Consider the following 22,129-nt stretch of genomic DNA (forward strand, 5'->3'; position numbering starts at 1 on the left):
TTCTTCCATTTTTAACTATACTTATTTTGCGACAAGGACGCAATGGTATAGCCTAATCTATCTTATCTTCGGGGCTGCTTCTCCAAAATCTTTAATAACTCGCATTTACCGGGATTATATTCACTGCCTGAACAGAACAAAATTGAAAGTAAACAGTTATTTTGATCTTTTTCGCAGTTCCTTTGGAATAATAAAACACAACAATGCAAGCTAATAGCAGACCGGAAATAACAGAGTCGCGTTGTATTTTAAACCCGGATGGTAAATTTACACTCAGAATGTATCCCTTAAATAATTCAAGTACATTTACAGCAAAAATAAATCATATTTGTATCTTTGTATCAAGCATTTCACTGCCATCCGTTGTCATCAACGCGTCACATTGCTATTAAGTTTCACCAGAGAGTCATGGAGAGTATCTTGAGAAGCTCTTTCAAGTATCGATACTCGCGCGCAACGGTATATAAATATGGAAAAGAATTTCCCGCAGACATAACTGCTGTTAACTATGACAGGAATACGTAAGACAAGAGGGAAAGCAGAAGGAAGAAAGTATTCCTGAATTAACAGGGAGATGCTTTATTAATTTTATAATCTAAGACGATTATATATGTCAAAAAGGAAATAAAGCGATATGAAGACAGATTGAAGACTGGAAAATTATTTGAATTAACGAAGTTTTCCTATGATATAGCAATGTAAGGTTGTAAGGTTTATATATTACAAAATATATATACAATATCAGGAACGTAATAGTCGTCTTGAAATGAAAATGATAAGGCATATATTCATAGTGACAAAATTTTCATGCATAATTTACACATTGAGTAAAAAGACAGTTTAACATAACAAATTAATATAGATATATCAGTAATATATATATTTACTAAATAACTTCATATTGTTAAGGATTTTGTTTAACGGGAATACGATTTTAGAAAATGGATGTAAACATGACTTTGATTTCTACTAAAAAGGTTTTTGACAAGTACAATATTTCAACTAATTTTTCATCCACTGGAGTACCACATTTTGACGAATATGATTACGAATATGAATATGAGGCGGATCCCGGAAATATTCCCATAGAACAGCTGATTCCTGTTTCATTAGTATACGGTATTACAATGGTGCTTGGATTGCTTGGCAACAGTTTAGTAATTGTGTCCGTAGCAAAGTTTAAGAACATGCAAAATGTAACAAACATGTTCCTGTTAAGCCTAGCTACAGCGGACCTATTGCTTATAATGATCTGCGTACCCATCAAGGTATTTATATTTTTCTTATACTTTTGTTTGAATAAATCTACATGTTGTAGTTATCAGATTACAAATTTCAACACTTGTGTCTTATATTATGTTGTTTCATTGTCAAAATAATATCCGTACTTCGACTTTTCTAGCTTATTTACACTGTATGAATACTTTACTATAGAAAATATACGCAATAATAAAATCGTATTTCAGTGATATTTTGAGTCATATAAGTATATTGAAACGGTTGATTATAAACTGTAGATTTTCTTTAACACGACCATAAAATTGCGTAGGAAAAGATTATATTAAATGTCATGATGTACCGCTGCTACAAATTCTGCAAGAGAGTGATACCATGTATTGTCCCTTTGACTAGTCTCAATATCGGAGCTCCAGAATGTTAATGGCTACGTTCATAATTACTTTTTTAACATTTTACTTCAAATTTCTTTTTCGCTACACTTTTCAGTTATTCTGTTCTACAGATAAAGATAGATTAGAGTTATTTCTTTTCACCTTAAGCCCTATAAGGTCCAGGTTTCATAAATTTGACTAACCTAAAACAGACTATGGCCTTAAAAATTTTGGTTTGAAAGCATGCAGAAAAAAACCTGATCGCATACGTGCAGTGTGCAAAATGTATCAAATGCGTTACAACAACACTCGTTGAGCCCCGTAGCTGCCCATACGCAGATACGCAGCTGAGTAAACACAATTAAATTAGAGATTATACAATAATGTATCAATTGGATGTTTTGCACGCACTCACTGCTTACTTCATATCGAAGTTGTACGCTACGTTTTGTTGTAGCTAAACATATTTAGAGTTACCTTCCATGGAATTGAAAGCATTTATATCTTTATTTACAATATTTCTGACCATGCAGATAGCAATTGCTATATTTAAATTCCATTTTGTCACTCTTCAATTGCTTATTTTCATGGGAAAGACACCTATTTTCAGAACGAGCACTTGAATGCATAGTATTTTCGCAGGTTTTCTCATACGTCAAAACAAATACCGGACAAAAGCGGCCTCAAGAAGAAGTTCCAAGATTTTCGTTAATTTAACCATAACTTGTATGTTTTGATTTTTGGTTTACGAAGTTTTATAAAATTTTCCCACATAATCATTAGTCGTTTCTGTCTCGGTTTCTTACGACAGTTCACATCTTGAAATAGATGTCTGTATATGCGTCGAGGTTAACTGTACTGTAACTGATGATCGCCGTGAACGACACCTCTGATTTCGTGGATTTCCTATCGAAACTTCAATTAGTGCCTAATAAAAATAAAACCGATCTGCTAGTGTGAACACGGTATTACAGTCTGAAATGAACATATTTTTCTCAGTCATGCGTGCTCTAACGTATGAAATAATTTTGCAAGGACGTCAAAGAATCAACTATGCATAACTTTAAAACATCGACATCGACAGACACTTTTGCATTGCTGAAGAAGACAAGAGGGTTTATAGCCTTATCATGAAAATGAACGTAATCTTTTTGCAGCTATAATTCTAATTATTTGATAAGGATTGAGCATCAGTAAGTGGCTGTTTTATTTTTTCCAGGGAATAAAATGCATTTAAATTCATCAGTTAAATGTATTTATCACTTGTCGGTATCTTAAAATAATACATAATGCAAGATATCAATTTGCCGAGTTATTTTATTTGTAGCAGATACCTTAATATTTGTTTTTAAATGAGGAAAAACTAAATAAGACTTTGTTGAAATCAGGTAAAATACGTGTAATAAAGTCTGTATAAAATTCATTTCAGAAAGAATAAGGCTTTCTTCGCCTTTGTTTACTTCACATATTCACTAAAATGCATCATTTGAGGTGCTTAGTTTAAAACACCCCGGGACCCCCTACACTATCTATGCCTACTATAAAAACTACAGTAACTAGTTATAAGACATTAAGTAGACAAATAGACTCACTTTGAGTCTTGCTTGCGTCAATCCGGAATGAAAGGTAGCCAAATTACGGTGCTTCTGTCACGCGCCGTCAATTTATCAACGTAATGATGTTGAATTTGAGAAGTAAGCAGTCAAATGTCAATTTAGCGGATACAGGGATACCATTTTCAGCAAATTTAAAGTATAATGAAGCTTGAATTTAATGCGGTTTGTATATAATTCACCCATGCAGTTGATGACGAAAAGCTAATACTTAACGCCTTACAAGACTTGTAGAGGGGAACTGAACTATTTCTATTTATTTCTGTTATGGATGTTTTTCATAGCAATACACGCACATGGAAAATCATGCATTTGGGGTTTGTATTCTTGGCATAAGAGTTGTTAACAATAGGTTATATTATTCACTATATCATTGTATGAGGCATTTTTCTGTTGATACGAGTTACCTTGTAAATGTGCAACAGTGGTGTGGATTTTTCATTACTTGAAATGGTTAATTCCTAAAAGCGTTGAAATTGAATTGATAAATGAAAATACGAAATAATAAGAAGTTAAATGAAAAAAAAAAAAAAAAAAAAAAACAACAGAAATTCAAATCAATGATCAATTCATTATGGCAATAGTTAAGGAATGATGCAGCATTTATTATTCATGTTTTAACTTGTTTTACAGCTGTTCGTTGTTAAATATATGCTTTATTTTACAACACTCCAACACGTTGCCAACCATCGGCTTAAGCGGTATTCTGTAATTATAGTAATATTAAATGGACCCAACGATCCCTAAGGACCATAAATTATAACAACACTGTATCTAAGTACATGGAGATTTTATATCTATCATATACATTTTGTATGTGATTGAATTCCGCTTATGCCTGTGCTTTTGGGATGGGTTGATTTGCACATTTCATTACCTCTCATTCAAACCGTGTCTGCTTGTTTGCTTGGTTGCGATATATGCTTTTAAAGGATATCTACATCGCGGCACTTAAACCACTGCTGTTTTCATAGTTAATAAAATCTATGAGACGATCATTTGGAACCATACCAAAACGCTACCAGCAAAATAATTAGACATAACATACTTGAAGAACAGGCAAACAGTGATGCACAGATTAATGTTATAGATGCTAGACACTCAAATCTGACGTCCACTTAAGAAAATACAGTCAAAACTTTTAGCTCAATTGTTTTCCCAAGATGAAATTCTACGGCTGATGATAAACTTTTAAAATTATACAACAAGTCAAATAATAATCTTTCTTGTCTAGAAAATATATGATATAAATAGGACTCACGCATTATTACATAAAACATGCGTTAAATTTACGTAAACTAGAATATGATTAAGAAATAATAAATCTGTTCCTATATTTTATCAGTTAATAAAATATGGGCAGGACTTTGGATGCGTAATAATTAAATCACGAGTGCGTAACCCTGAAATAATTCGTATGTAATGGAACTGAAGTAGAATCTCTTATGTTACAATCATAGGGGGGTGAAATGTAACAGCCAACCATATTTTATCGTAGATTCATGTATAGGCGATTTCGCTATATGTTTATATAGCAATTGCTGCGGATCATGTTAGAATAATAAATAATCAATTAAACAGTAGTATTAAACACTTTCCTCTTGTTCGGAACAAGGCGCCACGTGCCACTTTAAGACTGCTGTTGTGAATGTAAGTGACAGGCATAGAGCGCATTCAAGCAAAGTAATAAAAGGTTCAATTGCGTATGTTTAAGGAAAGTAATTGAATGAGACAGATGCATCAATTCATTTAGCGCAGAAAATGTACTAGTTATGACAGTCAGAATATATCTTTCTTTTCTTGTTTGAACTTCTCTTGTTATACAAACATTTACTTGCCAGACCGGTGTTCTTTCATTCATGTATTCAAAACTCTTGGGGTCAAACAATATGCATTGTAGTCTATGGCGTAAAACTTTTAGGAAATATGATTTATCAAATTATGCTTAAAAGGCCTTCCTTTGGAAATATGAATACAGGTTTCTGTTTGTTTGATTCTATCAATGCTATATATAATGATTAAAACTGAAACTGAAACTGGTTTATTTGCTTAAACGCCTATTTCTACATTTGAAACATATTCAATGGCGTTGTACAATACAAGTTGAAATAAAATAATAAATATAAAATATTTTAAATAAGATAAATTAAAACAAATTAAAATAGCAATTATTAATTTAAAGTTAATGATAATACTATATTTTAAAATATTACTAACATATAATTATCACAGACAAACATTAAATTTCTATCACTGTCACTAGCATCACTGTTTTAAAACTCAGTCAAAACTTAGAGTAATGCAAAGTAGTCTCTGAAGAAATGCGTTTTCAACTTTTTCTTAAAGCAGTCGATTGAAGAACTTTGTCTGATGTTCAGCGGTAAATTGTTCCACAACTTTGGCCCTATAGTACTAAAGCTTCTATCACTAAAAGTTTTTCGCTTGTTGAAAGGGACGGTGTAACAGTCAACTGATGACTCCGAGGATCTGAGGGAGCGCTGGGGGGTTTTCGGTGTTAAGAGTTCATCAAATATGCAGGCGTATTTCCAACATGGCAATTGAACATGTACGTCAAGATCTTAAAGTTTATTCTTGCTTTGATCGGCAGCCAGTGCAAATCGTAGAGTGCCTGCTTAAAACTGTCTCTTCTTCTACGATTCAGATCTAACTTCGCACACATATTTTGAATGCGTTGCAGTTTTGCGATGTCACAATCAGAAATACCGTATAAAATAACATTACAGTAGTCTAAATGCGAAATAACCAGCGATAGCACTAAGGTTTCAGTTGCATCCTGAGTCAAATATTTGCGAATGTTTTTGATTCGGAAAAAGATCAACATTGCCGTTCTACACTTTATTTTTATATGCTCTTTGAAAGTTAAAGTTTCGTCCAAACAGGCCCCCAAATATCTCATGTTACTCTGTCTCTTGATTTTATCACCACAAATATCTATCTCATGAATATTTAACTTATTCAACTGAGCGGCACTTCCAAAGGCAATATGTTCAGTTTTTGAGGAATTCATTTTTAGTTTGTTACTGTTCATCCACCCATTTGAATCTGTAGCAAACTCCTCTAGTTCACCAATGGATTTAGCCTCGATGGATGGTTCGGGCTTAAAACGTGTGTTTGCGGTGTGGTCGTCGGCAAAACCATAGACGGAAATGGACGGGGGAACAATGTCAAAAATCGTTCCTGCGTACGTGAGATAGAGCCACGGCCCTAAACAGCTTCCCTGGGGGACACTACACGTAAGCTCACGTGCTGATGACACTGTTTGATTCACACTCACGCGGCAGCTCCGTGGCCTCAGATATGAGTTCAACCAGTCCAATGCAACAGCAGAGACACCATACTGACATTTCAAAACGTCCAAAAGAATATCGTGATCTACCGTATCAAAAGCTGCTCTAAGGTCTAATGCTATCAATGCAGTCACTTCTTGATGTTCCATAGCCTCCAAGATGTCATTAATAAGTCTCAATAAAGCCGATTCGCACGAATGAGTTTGCCTGTATGCGGACTGATTTTTCGGAAGGAGATTATGTTCATTTACATGTTTATTAAGTAAATACAGTGCTGCTTTCTCTATCAATTTGGACAAGAATGATAAGTTGCTCACTGGCCTATAGTTTGAGAATATAAGTTCGAGACCAGCTTTCTTTAACAGAGGTCTAACTATTGCCTGTTTCCACTGCACTGGGAAGACTCCTTGAGTCAATGAAAGATTCACTAGTCGAGTTATAATTGGGAGGAGCTCGGAAAGGACCGGATTCACATGAGATAAGTTCAACACCATTTGCGACCTCTGTGATCACAAGATCAAGACTCTGACCGAACACTTGTGTTGGGAAATGTACATGTTGTTGCAACCCTATAGCACATAAACAACTGTTGAATTCAGAAATAGTGTTGGTGTCGTCATGTATATGTAGATTGAAATCTCCCATGATCATGAGATTGGGGTACTTGGAAATAACGTCTTCAAGAAATTCGAAAAAGTCTTTCACAAATTGCGTAGGTGTCGACAAAGCTGGGGGTCTATAAATGCCTACACAATTGATAGTAATGTTTTTAAAGACCATTTGCCATACTCCGTACTCAAAACTTTCGGTGGTGCCAGATACCATTTTGCGCATTTGAACACTACTTTTACAAGTCAGAGCAATACCGCCACCCGTTTTGTTTCTACGATTCGCAACACTGAGTCTATAACCATTTTGATTTAAATCTGATGTTTCGAATTGGGATTGGTTTTCATCGGAATACCAGGTTTCCGTCAAAAGTGCAAAGTTAATGCTCTCGTCACGAAGCAATTGTCCGACTAGCACATCCTTTTTGACTACTGAATGACAGTTCAATGTTAGACAGGTGACATTCTCCGTATAGTTACTGAGTGTGTTTGATCGTTTTGGATATACAAGATTTGACACATTTACACCATATTGTTTCCTTTGTATTTTGTGACTTTTGTGTATTGCAGCTCCTGATCGGTAACTTCTAAAGTTTAATATCCCCAGACCTTTTAATCTTGCCAATAATTGTTGGTCGGGTAAAATCCATTGTCTGGGTATTGATCTATATTTCATTAGTTCACTTGCACTATAGGTTTTAACCAGGCCCTTAGGATAATCCATTGTGTGATAATCCATTGTGTGCACTGAGATGGTGTTCACCTAGTTATGATAAAATCCTTTGTTAAAAACCACTTTTTTTGGACACAAATACTCCAAAAATGCAATTAGTAATCCAAAAACGAATGATATATTCATAATTGTCACATATTCATGTAATTCCAGAACAAAAATGAAGTTTCTAAATAGTCATTTAATCACATAAAATCCCATTTATTTAGAGAGACACAGTTTAGCAGCCTTTCACATTTGGCGCTCAAAATGTAATTAAATTACTTTTGATGACAAAATATCTTAAACGCTGAAAACTCATCGAAATTAATCATCTTTTCTTGAAAAAAATAATTTATTTGAACGTTTGATCATTTTTAAGTGATGAAGTCTTTACCGGTTTGAAAATTAATAAAGAATGTAGAACTTAGATAAAGCCTAATTTTGTAGAGACTTAATCTATCCATATGGGATTTTCAAGGCAGGAAGGAATTAACTGTACACATATACATACACATTCATTGATCGGATATCATTTTAATTTACATAATGAGAAAAAAAATGGCAGCGCGATAAATGGCTATTTTTTTGCTTAAAATATATGGAATATTAAGCAGAAGGTAATCAAATTTCAAATGTACGGAAAGTCACATATAGTTTTGCGCGACGAAGTTCTTCAACTAACAGTAAACATATTAAATTAAAATATCTGATAAAGAATACAGCAATAATTAAATCTAATATCTAGGAATACCAATGGATAAACCGACACAATATATAATAATAAATGAAAACTGCTATTTGAACAGCGCATTAGTGAAACTCGAGATGTGGTGTTTCTAAGGTTTTCAAAATAACCGAAAATGCATTTTCCTTTACTGTTAATGTAGATATGGTAACAGAATTAAAGGACGTTCATCATAAAATTATACCAAATAGTATATTCATCAGCGAACGAACCAATTGTGGGTAAGTGTAATTTTACAGTGCTGACGTATGTGTTTTATGCACAGTTCAGATCGTATGTTTGAACTTTCATCAAATAGATATACAGAATATCTAACACTTTTGAATTCTGACAGCATTTGGTTGAAATAATGAAAGTAAATGTATTTGAAAAACGCAAAATTTGCATGTAACATTAAAAATTAATATACATAGCATACGAAATAATCGTCCATCGCTTTAAAGAGATATTTTCCGTATTTTCAGTCTTTTGGAAACGGTTAACCGACGCTTCGGCAGTAAGCTTGCAATCTGATTTGTCCGAAAGCATAGAATGCATATGTCTGAGGAATTAAACTTGTTACCTGCTAATGAAATAGCACAGCCAACATAAACCAAGACCGCTACATTTCAGAGTCAGAAGTATGCCTTTCATTTATGAAGATTATAAAGAATATTGTGACGTTGCTGTCTATATCTACAGTTTGTTGTAAGAAAAAAAATCTGAGGAACGATAAAGTTAATAAAATCTCATAAATGAGGTACAGGAGGAAACAACTACTGTATGTAGTATTTGGTGATCAAAATGAAAGATACACATGTATAATATGTACATAAACATATCATGAATCATTTCAGTTTCTCTCTTTTTTCGTCTTAATATGTTGGTTAAGTTTATTAAACAATCATAATTGTACTACATGAATAACCAAGAATAAACAGAAAGGTTTAAGATCGTTTTGACACTGTCTATAGCAAAATATAAAGAAAGTATCTCTTTCAATGTACCGTCGCTTTTGCACATCATAATGCTTTAAGATTACACAAGCATGATCTAGCTTTACTAAATCACATACCGAATCATACAGTTGCGAAACACATGAGATAACGCTCACTGAATAGAGAAATCAGAAATGCAATTGAAAATACAACTCTGAATGCCTATTTCATAACATTGAATGGATAAATGTACAATCTATAACGCTGATATATTTGTTTCCTTTTCTTGGAATGAATTTGACTTGCTTGTTTTAGTTAACAAATGTTTAAGTCTCTGTAGTGTAGTCAGTTGGCAAATTCTCTACCAGCGGTATGCCAGTGCAGTCAGAGTGAGATATTCAGTATGTTTAATTCCGATTGTTTTATTGATTTTGTTAGCAGTCCAGCGAACAACAAAACAAATCTTAAGACCTGCAAATGTTTTTTTTTTTATCTTTCATCTGAGCACTTGTCAAAATAATAGATTAGTGGCATTCCTGCGATATTATCAGTCTGTTGCACCCTAGTCCTGCCTGACAAACAACTAAGGTCGTGGCGCTTTTCTCTTACGAATAGATAATTCGGTTCGCTTACGAAAGATATGTAGTTCTATCTAGGTGCCTGCTCGGGCATGGAATAATCTCGCCTCGTGTTTTCCACCATCATCAAAATCTAAAAGTCGTTCAAAGCTTGAAAAAGCCATAAGCCTTCCACAAACTAGTGATTTTAACAAGTTAACCGCTAGATTCGCTTGAAAAACGCCTAGTTTAGTTTGCAAGAAAATGCATTGCAAATAATAACAATTTTGATTTAAAGATCGCAGAACATTTAAAAAGGTAGTCATGACGCAGTCATAAGAAAGTAATGCCTATATTTACAAGAAAGTACAAACATTTGATATTACATCAATTAGAGCAAACAGAATAATATATTGATTTAAAGGCAGAAGAAAGTCTGGAGAAGAGTTATGATTTTAACTGGATAAGATAACATTCTAATAAACAATTAATCAACACATACTTAACACTGGGGAAATCTCTTACAGACACCACTGCCATAAAAGTATGCATCCTGAGACAGTTCTTGTCGTTACATATATATTGCCTGATTCTTTCCTGATAAAAGAAAGAACGTTATAACTAAATTAGAAAACAGCTTTAAGTATTTATTGACTGAAACAGCCTAAGGTTTGAAAACAATTACCTTCCGTTACGTCGTTTTATCAGATTTCTAAAGAACAACCCGGAGGTCTGCAAAATATTATGAAAACATGTTTGGGAGACTTTAACTTATATCCTTAGGACGGCCAGCACATATTTATGCGATCCTGCCAGGCATATATATGTTTTTGACAACACATAAAATGACGTCACTCGACCTTCAGCTATTTCCGGAAGTGAAGAAAATGAAAGTAGAAATGCAAAATTTGAAAACGAAAGCCGCATTTTGATTCGTAGATAGTCAAGGGTCACGCGCAGGGGTCACCCCGTCTAAAAGTATGCGCGTGTTCATTTTTTTTTTTTTTTTTTTGCTATTGTGGAGTCAATTTTCAGCACTTTGAAATTACCTGGGCATTAGTACTGCATGTCTGCTTTTCATCTACAAAAAGATATTTGAGCTCGTCGGAATAAACACAAATCCCACAGGGGTTCGTAACGGACCAAGGGTACATTGATAATTTTGGAACTTCATCAAATCGCTCGAAAGGTCGTTTTTGATGTTGTCTGAGAGTGTCAGTATATGCCTCGGATGTACGATATAACCGTATTTGAGAGCTGCAGACCTAGACATTTCAGAAATATTTTCAAAATAAATTTCGTGTAATAAATGTTGATTCCACGGAAGCGTGAAAGGGCCATGAGACGCTAATACGTTTTAATACGTTAAGGCTGCGGAAAGGATATGTTTATCCGTTTCAATATAAAAGTGGAAGGCATGCTATTAAGTATTACGTATATTATTTTTGACTGTTTATTCTATGAACTCTGTTTCATTTATATACAATACAATTTTACAATACAATATACTTTATTAGCATTAAACATCATATACAGTGTTTATAGCTATGAAATTACCCTAAAGATATGCAGTGAGAGCAATAGTTCATACATTTCTGAAGAAGAAAAGTTATGAATGAACAGAATAATACAATATGTTCATGACGTAATACGTTTTTTGTTTGCAAAGAAAATAAATTTTGCAAGGTTGTTAATAATCTTTCTGGAAGAAGTTGACATAAGTGCATCAAATTTTTGAAGGGTTGGCCAATGGAGATAATATGGTTTGAAGTACTTAACTCTTAATTCTCGATAATAAGGACATACAAGAAGGAAGTGAAACTCCGTTTCCGGTTTTTGCATATTACATGATTTACAGATTCTTTCTTCGCGCGGGATATTATGGTACCTTCCGGTTTCAATAAACAGGTCGTGTGATGATACCCTTAACCTTGACAAGGCAGTTCTGTACTTGTTTTCAGTTACAGTTTCCAGATATTTTTCCAGTACAAAATTATGCTTAAAAATGCAGTATGTTTTCAAACGACTAGAGTTGTTTATATTAGAATACCATGATTGTAAGTATGTATCAATAATCCGCTGCTTAATTGCATTAAAGGGGATTTCGATATCAAATTGTTCGTTCCAAAGATATAACAGTCCTAGGTCCGACAGTATTGTCTTTATTTGGAAAGCCCAGTTTTTTCGATTATAAGTTTGCCCCTGATCTGCGTCTAATTTAAAAAGTAAATAAATTTTCTTTGTAAGGGATGAATCATTAAGTTCTAGAATTTTAATCCAATATTTTATCAAGGATATTTTTCTGTAAACATTGTGTGGTAAGCGTCCTAGTTCGCCATAGAGTGCCGACAGATTTGTGGATTTTTTAACACCGAGTATCCGGCGCAGAAACTTGGTATGCACTAATTCTATGTCGGTAGCGTCATGCATTCCCCATATCTCTGAGCTGAAATTAAGGATTGAGCCAACCAATGAATCAAATAATTTGCATTTCTGGGCAATCGATAGCTCTATATTTTCGATTATCAGAAATAGATTATGGAGAGCAAAAGACGCTTGTTGTGCAATACGTTTTTGACTACGATACCAGTTTCCGTTTTTGAAGAGAGTAATTCCTAGGTACTTAAACGATTCCACGATTTTTATCGCGCTACCATAGATATAAAATGCATATTGTGTATGACCACCCCTTTCAAAGAGCATGGCTTTAGTTTTTGAGACGTTGATTTTCAAACCCCATCGGTTACAGTAGTTTTCAACATCACATAACATTGATTGTAACGTTACTGGCGATTTTGCAAAAAGTACCTGATCATCTGCAAATAAAATCAAAAATAATTTCAACTCATTGACGGTGAAAATATCATTAAGATCACTCTTTATGTTGGACATGATGTCATAAGCTGATTTAAAAATTTCGCCTGGCAAATTGTTTGTACCAGGTGATTTATTATTATTTTGTGTGTAAACTGCCTTGTGGAGTTCGGTTTCTGTAATTTCCATGTCTAATGTCTCGTCCTCTTTATTCTGATCGAGATCAAAATCATCATTTCCATTCAGCGGAAAATCTACGCCAAACATGTCTTTAAAATGATCGTGTAACTGTGTAACCGTTAAAGTTTCTGATTTTTCATTTTTATTTTTATATGTATTTTTTATATTCTTCCAAAATTTCCTAGGTTGCTTTTTTGCCATTTCATTAATACGATTTCCTTCCCTTGTTTTAAACTTTTGCTTTGATCTTTTCGTAATTCTATTATATATTGTGCGAGCACCTACGAAAGCTGCACGCGTTTGCTCGTTTTTTGCCTATTAAAGACATTTCTTGCGGTTTTGAAATCTTTTCTCGCTTTAAAGCAATCCGTGTCAAACCAATTATTATTTACCCGATTGTGCGGATAGTTTATTTTATTTTTGTACGATTTATCAAATACACTATGGGCGTGTTTTGAAACTAAATTTGTAAAACTTTGTACCACGTGGTCAATCGGTTGATCGGACACGTCTCTGGTAAGCTGTTGTAAAGCATTGTTATTACGCAAGAGGAGGTCCCTGAATTGGGGTATTTTATTGTGATCCCACGTTATTTTTGTAGATGTATCGTCTTTTTGCGACTCATTTAATTTCCGTGAGCGCGGCAGTTTAGTATACAATGAGAAGAATAAAGGTGCATGATCTGAATATTCGTTAAACTCTTCAACTTCAAACTCCGATAAGATATCAAAGTTTAAAAAATCAAGTAATAGATTGTCAACTGTACTAAGGCCATTATGTGAACAAAAAGTGAATTTCCCTTCATTTCCCTCCGAGAGCAGGCGACCATTTGCTATTAGTAAGCCGGTTGATTGGCAAGTATCTAGTAAACGCCGCCCATAATAATCGGTCACGTGGTCTTTATTTACTCGCGTAGGGATATCCTGTGTATTTACAAACGGAAAGTTATCGTCTAAATAATTATCATATTCAAAAAAATCTAGTGAATTTGAAGTTCTACTATTGATATATATACGGAAAAGCTCGTTTTATTTCTTTCACAGCCAGTTGAAATAATAAGTATTTATTGTATTGTTAAGAAATATTTTTACGGCTTTGCACATTGTTTATAGTGAAGCTAACACATGAATAGAAGGTCTTCGTCAATAACTGTATAGATAGATATATATCACTTAAAGACGCAACATAAAATAACTGTATTCTTTTGTATTTCCATGATGGTAATTATACATGATTTGCATGAAGAAAATGAATAATAACAAGTATATCTAGTTACAAATTGACAGTGACATATATATAGCCAAGACAAATTGTTTAATGTCTAAATATATTATTAAATTAATGTAGTAGGTGAGTTTAAACTACACTTTGTTTCTACAGTGTTCTATATTTATAAAACTATACTGAAAAGAGAATGACTGAATAGGTTTGCAGATGAAGTTGTGAAAACACATTAATTCAGGGAGGGCCTTAATTTTCCACCTGCATCTTGTAGAATAGCTGTATTACACTGGACAGTATTATCAGAATGATTTGCAAGAAGTTCATGTGGGAGGAAAAAGTAGGTCATTAGATCGTGGTGGGTCTTTATTAGCGGAGTTTTGCTATTTATGTTTATTTTCCAAGCAAATATCCCAGGCAATATAAAATCTTTTTTGAAAGTTGTTATTTCATGAAATTACAATATGCAAAAAACAAACATTTTCAATTAAGGTAGTGGACCCGTAATAGTAATGTTTAAAAGTTGTATTTACTTGATGCAGTCTTAGTTAACATTGTTTCGCACTGTGTTGCAATTTTTAACAACTTTTACCGTGTCGTTTTTTTCTTCTTCAAACTTTTGTATAATTTATTGTATTTCCTCAAGCTCAAATAGAGACAAATTTTAAAGTGATAACCACTGTACAAAACGATTGCAGAGAATTCATTATACCAATAAATTTGATAAAGAAACGTCATAGTACTGGTTAACAATCATAAAACACAAAATAAAACTGTTGATAACATTTTTTCTGGAGAGCCTCAAGCAAAAGGATTTAAACTGACAGAAATTTAGCTCCAGCACTTAAAAATTATCACCGAATCCTGTGAGACTGTTTTGAATTTTGCTTTCTACATTAAAAAATAACCATTGGATAGAAATAAAACCTACCTACATTTCTTCCACAATATGTAAACTACAAAGTAAAGACAAAATAAAGAATTTTTACAGCATGTAACTCAGTATTTTCAAAGATGTCTAACCCTGCTAGGTAAAATTAACTTTAAACTAACAAATAAAATCTTTCGTTTTTGTACATTAAATCAATAATGAGTTTAACTTACTAGATAAAAGAAATATAAAGAGAAAAAGTTTGGTCCTAGTGGCGCTTGAACAAACGCCTTCCTGAAAAAAGTAGTCAAAGTAGGTTTATTGTAGGAATTGAATACTCTTCAAAAAGGAGGTACACTACTACGGGTCCATTATCTGAAGTTTAAACATATAAACAAATAGAAAGTAAAATCTACATATCACAAGTAGGCTTCTTTTAAAAAAGAAACCTAGGAGAGGTCCAGTGTTGCTCCTTTTAAAGTTATATCAGACACATAGATAACAACTGTTATCTAATTATTGTCTCTGGTTATATGATAGGCTGTGCTGTAGACAAGTTTCCCTGCTGCAGATCACTGTGACCTATTAGGGGCCCAAGCATTTCCTAGTTAATACTGAATTTCATTTAAAAATGTTCAAAAGCTACCACTGCAATAATTGTACACTGAACTTGGCCCTGGTGACAGCTGCCAAACTAGCATCTTACAATTTATGCGAGAACCTCACGTGACAGGCTTTTTTGTTAACTGCCCCGTTCGGTTGGGCCCAAGAGAAGCTTTAGAAAAGCTTAGAAGAAAATCCCAATCGAACAGACGTCTGCCGGAAGTGGAAAAATATATCATTCTTTTTTTAAATGTATTTTTTTCAGAGATCTTTTATTGTTAATGTGCTATTTGAAAAAGAAATTCCAAACATGTCATTTGTTCTAGTTTATAACTCAGTTTGTAAGGTATATATCCTTTCCGCAGCCTTAACGTACTAAAACGTGTTAGCGTCTGATGGCCCTTTCACGCTTCCGTAGAAACAACATTTATTACACGAAACTTATTTTGAAAATATTTCTGAAATGTCTAGGTCTGCAGCTCTCAAATACGGTTATATCTTACATCTGAGGCATATACTGACACTCTCAGACAACATCAAAAATGACATTTTGAGCGATTTGATGAAGTTCCAAAATTAGCAATGTACCCTTGGTTCGTTACGGACCCCTGTGGGATTTCTGTTTATCCAGAGCTCAAATATTTTTTCATAGATTAAAAGCTGACATGCTGTACTAAAGCCCAGGTTATTTCAATTCGTAATAAAGTGCTGAAAATTGGCTCCCCAATAGCAAAAAAGAAGAAGAAGAAAACAAGAAATATCTTTAAAAATGATGATCGGCGAATTGTAATAAGGGAAGAAGTTTATGAATTTTTCATCTAACATTCATCTTTCATCTAACATTTTGCAAAACTAAACACCGCACTTTAACAATTTAAATGGTTCTCTTTTAATGTTTCGCAAAGGTTTCGTAGGGTTGCAATTTTGTTTCGTTTATCCTTAGACGAATAATTACAGGAGTAGTTTAATGAAGATTCATGAAGCGGTTCATGAGAATAGGTCATTAAACGTGTTTATATTTTTAGCTATATTGGTCCCTACCCCCATTTGTAACAAAATAGCAAGAGACCTTACGATATTGTTACACATCGAGTTTGATAAAAATCCATTACATTTTAGTGGTTAATGCGAAGAAAGGCATATCTACTTTTAGCTATAGTGGCCCCTAATAGGGCCCAAGTTCCTATATAAATTAATTTGGAAGAGGACCTTATAATGATGCTCCAGACCAAGTATGACAAAGATTTACCAAGCTGTTCATGAGACGCTGTACAAAGGCATTTCTAGTTATAGCTCTAACAGCCCCTAAAAGGGGTTAAATGTCCCTGCTGAACAAAGTTGGCTGCGGGCCTAATAAAGGTGCTACAAATCAAGTTGGATTAGAATACATGAGAAACAATCAATTAAAGGATTTTTTTTTATTTATTATTTTTATTTATTTCTAAGATAGGCCAACTGATCCCGCTTTAACAAATGCATATTCGCTATTCATGAATCTTTGGACAATGACGTCACACCTATAAAAAAGTGAAGGTCAAGCAAAACATACAATTGTAATTATTTCAATATTTCTGTTTCATAAGCAAAGTTTGACCGTAGTCATATCACATAGATAAACTGTATGCAGCGTACCTTCATTTCAGTGTAATGAGATTCAGTCATTATATAGCATATATTTAGTAAAACAGATTTCAGCTGAGTTCAATATTTGCATACCATAATAAAGAAAGATATTCATATATAATAAATCAGTTAAATAATTTATAACAAATATATCAAAGCAAACAAGTACTTATTTTAATATGCAAATTGAATAAGTCACAAAAGCAAGAAACTTTTTCATATACAGACGACAATTGTAACAAGGAAAATCTTTTAAAAAGCACTTCTCTACATAAAAGACTCTTATCACACCCTTATTCATGTGATATGCAGACCGTATTCAGCTCTTTCTTTAATTTGATATATGTTGGTATTTGAACAGGTTTTTATCATATTTATTAAACTTACTTATCATTTTGAGATATATCAATATTCTTGCTAAATATACTGAGCCAAAGTTAGCTTTAAAACTGTGAACAGCGTCGTTTAGGATAAACGCTTTGTCTACGTTTCACTCAGCGTAGCACAATCAACAGAGTAAAAGAAATTGACACTCTCGTCCAGTCAGGCAGAGTGTTGCATAAATCTTCCATTTTGATAAATTATCTATAATGCGTTATCAAGTAGTTTGATTTGCTAACTGAAGTCACCTGGCATAGGTAACGAAAACGAATTTAGACGGCGTCGCCGAAAAAAAGAAGTCCACGCGCATACATTTAGACGGGGTGACCCCTGCGCGTGACCCCTGACTATCTACGAATCAAAATGCGGCTTTCGTTTCCAAGTTTAGCATTTCTACTTTCATTTTATTTACTTCCGGAAATAGCTGAAGGTCGAGTGACGTCATTTTCTGTGTTGTCAAAAACATACATATGCCTGGCGAGATTGCATAAATATGTGCTGGCCGTCCTAAGGTTATGAGAGAAATCATTTTTCATCTAAAAATCAGTGCTTTTTCGACATTTTTTAACAGGTCTGTATAAAAACTGACGTTTGAGACAAAAATAGCTAAACTAAAATGCATTTTAGGAAATCTGTATATCCTTTCCGCAGCCTTAACGTACTTTAACGTATTACCGTCTGATGGCCCTTTCACGCTTCCGTAGAAACAACATTTATTACACGAAACTTATTTTGAAAATATTTCTGAAATGTCTAGGTCTGCAGCTCTCAAATACGGTTATATCTTACATCTGAGACATATACTGACACTCTCAGACAACATCAAAAATGACATTTTGAGCGATTTGATGAAGTTCCAAAATTAGCAGTGTACCCTTGGTCCGTTACGGAACCCTGTGGGATTTCTGTTTATCCAGAGCTCAAAAATTTTTTCATAGATTAAAAGCTGACATGCTGTACTAAAGCCCAGGTAATTTCAATTCGCAATAAAGTGCTGAAAATTGGCTTCCCAATAGCTAAAAAAAAAAAAAGAAGTCCACGCGCATACATTTATACGGGATGACCCCTGCGCGTGACCCCTGACTATCTACGAATCAAAATGCGGCTTTCGTTTTCAAGTTTAGCATTTTTACTTTCATTTTATTTACTTCCGGAAATAGCTGAAGGTCCAGTGACGTCATTTTCTGTGTTGTCAAAAACATACATATGTCTGGCGAGATTGCATAAATATGTGCTGGCCGTCCTAAGGATATGTCGAATTGCCATCTTGTTCTGATCACGTGATTTACATCTCCAACTATCGGGTGGAAGACACAGAAGCCCAGAAGAACTCTTCTTATTCCGGCAGATCTTCCGAATGGGGCAAACGAACCCGCCAGTTAAACAATAAGTTCATTTAATTGAACGAAATACATTTTAACGTGATTCAATTCATATGCATATCTTTGAATACTGCGAACAAAAAATAGTTAATATATATCTCTATATTTGTTTTATTAATAACTGAACCGTTTCCAACATATATAACAATAGTATTACACCATATTTCTTTATTTTAAACGAACAGTTATTTTCGTCTTAGTGGATTTTAAAACTTACTTGTGCGCAAGCGCACTGTACCATTTTAGACTGGCTCACCGTAATTTGCGCTAGAAAGTGAAATCTAACGCCGTAAAATTAGTAGATTAGTTTGAATTCTCCTAGTTTAAAAGCCAACACTATGGAGAGGTCTTGATAGACCTCTCCAATGACAAACCCTTTCTATAGTACCGTGTGTATCAAACACAGTATGGCACAAATATACTTTAAGAATGCCAGAGATATATGGACACTGTTAAACTTTACCGATTATTTCACATGATAGCGATCAAGATTTTACTTTCAAAATCTCACTCAAAAAGTAATTTCTTTAATTTCGCCCAGTTCCCGCGAGAGATGAATTTATTTCTGAATAGCTGTCAACAAAAACGGAAAGCTTTCTTATGGATGTAGGAGCGAATGTTTTCTAACATTAGGATTTTTTTTCATACTCTGTGAGCTTGAAGAACATTAATTTCTAAGACAAACAAGAGAAGAAAAAACACAGGTCACCGAACTTATTTTATAGTTATTTTATTTTTATAGGGCATTTTCTTCACCCACTGTTTAAGCATTTCTGAAAGTTTGTAAAATTGAAAAAATGGTGGTACTTTATAAAACATATAATATCCCATTTAATGTTATAGGGATTTCATGTCTTAAAGGTTAGTATGAATACAAGGTGATGTCAGTATTATATAAGCATAAATGTCACTAACAGATCTCTTTCAGTTTTACATGCTGACATAATTACCCCATCCACTTTATTTTCAATGGAAAAAATGTATTTAGATTTACAAAAAAAAGTTCTGACGGTAAGATTTTCAAAATATTTTGCAGCTTTAATGACACACAAAAATGCTTCAAAACGTAAAGCAAAAAGGTTAGGGTCACCGTGCATCTAAGAGATTTATTAAGAAAAACTGTTAAAAACTGGTGAATTTTGATATTTTTTGTTCTTTTTATTTTAATCTATATTTTCTAGATAAAATAAAGTGCTATCTTGAAAACTTTTATTTCAATTATAGCTTATCGTTATATGTATCAGTCAGGAAAATATCAAAACCAAACCTGATCTACTTTCATAGATATTTGACATTATCTACCCCTACCCCAATGTAAATCTTATGTCAATTTTAGGCAAATGCCAGCCAAAAATAAGGGTGAACATTTTTTTCGCAAAAAGTAGAATCTGTTTGGTTAAATGGTACATTATTAGTCATATTTTAATTATTTAGCGTTAATGTTTGGCAAAACTTTCTTTAGAAAGCAATATTTGAAGAAACATTTTTCAAAATGGCGGATAACCTGAAAAAAAAACGCTCGTACATCCTTAATGTATTTTATATAGAAAAAAAAAGATAATAAATTGCACTGGCCGAGGTCACCAGAACTTTTGATCATAATGTGTGTTATAGGGAATCGATCCTACTGATTTTCGCCGGTAACATACGATATATACCGAATAAGATATACTATCGAATTAAAAAATGTGGTCTTCCGACACGTGCACAGATCTTTTAGAAGAAAACGCTTTTACCTTGTGCGTAATAAGCGTCCACATAACTTGTCCAACCCACAACGTCTTGCACATCAGTACAAATATGTGTAGTATTGTTTTTTAATTAAAAAAATTACCCTTAAATTGATACAAACGCATATTTCTGGGCAAGGTAATAGATTGTAACGATTCCCGAATGAGGCACTGTCTTATTTCATATTACTTTTCAGCTAGCCTAAAACGATCTTTGCTCTTTTAAACCGTTTAAACAAATGTTTCTGTAATATCAAAATGACCTAACAGAAAGAATATACTTCAGAAAACGTTTTTACAGCCAGAAGTTAAGAACACATGCGTGACACAATCTTCTAAATCAATGATGATTGTAAATAAAATAAATATGGATAGCTATGCTATATTAGTTTATTTTCTGCTTTTCAATCAGGAAGACATGTGTTCGAACACCATACCTCTTAAGGAAGCCGACTGAATATAATTCAAAACAGTAAAAATTATTTTAAAGGAAATACAGTAATTCCATATGCCAAATATCTTGATCAAAAGTACATGAAAAAGCAACTATATAATAATACAATTTTTATAGCTGCACTTATAACATATGTTACTCATTATGTGGTACTTTTTCATGAAAGACAGTTTCCCGTTATCAATTATACGACTGATTGTTCATGCGATGCCTGTTATTGTCAAGAAATATATATGAGCCGTGCCATGAGAAAACCAACATAGTGGGTTTGCGACCAGCATGGATCCAGACCAGCCTGCGCATCCGCGCAGTCTGGTCAGGATCCATGCTTTTTCGCTTTTAAAGCCTATTGGAATTGGAGAAACTGTTAGCGAACAGCATGGATCCTGACCAGACTGCGCGGATGCGCAGGCTGGTCTGGATCCATGCTGGTCGCACACCCACTATTTTGGTTTTCTCATGGCGCGGCTCATATTTTTTCACCTATTGGTAGCCTTCGTACCAGCTATAATATAACACATTTTCCAGTAGTGTAGCTGTTGAAAGTCATTCAGAATTTGCCATTCAAACGAAAAAATCAAATTCCTCTAGTATATAATTTGTAATTCCCATAACTGGTTGCTGAAAATAAATCATGTTTTACTCTTATACCACTGCTTATAACGCTACCAGCCTCGTCTACACGAGCAAAAGAAAAAAGAAACGAAATATGCTGAACATGATTTAAATTTTAAGTTTGTACTTTGAAAATGACAGTCTATGAGAAGTTGTCTGCATGATGTAAAAAGTTCGAGACA

General features: G+C 33.7%; 1 protein-coding gene across 1 annotated transcript in view; it reads left to right on the forward strand.

Moving 5' to 3' along the window:
- The first annotated feature begins 513 nt into the window (after positions 1-513).
- LOC128555482 (allatostatin-A receptor-like) overlaps positions 514-22,129 on the forward strand; it is a 148,311-nt gene continuing 126,695 nt past the window's right edge. Inside the window, exon 1 of the mRNA XM_053537836.1 lies at positions 514-1,268. Coding sequence (XP_053393811.1) covers positions 942-1,268 — 327 coding nt within the window. The 5' untranslated portion in view covers positions 514-941. The remainder of the gene's footprint in view (positions 1,269-22,129) is intronic.

Source organism: Mercenaria mercenaria, chromosome 3, assembly GCF_021730395.1.
Source record: "Mercenaria mercenaria strain notata chromosome 3, MADL_Memer_1, whole genome shotgun sequence".
Lineage (NCBI taxonomy): Eukaryota > Metazoa > Mollusca > Bivalvia > Venerida > Veneridae > Mercenaria > Mercenaria mercenaria.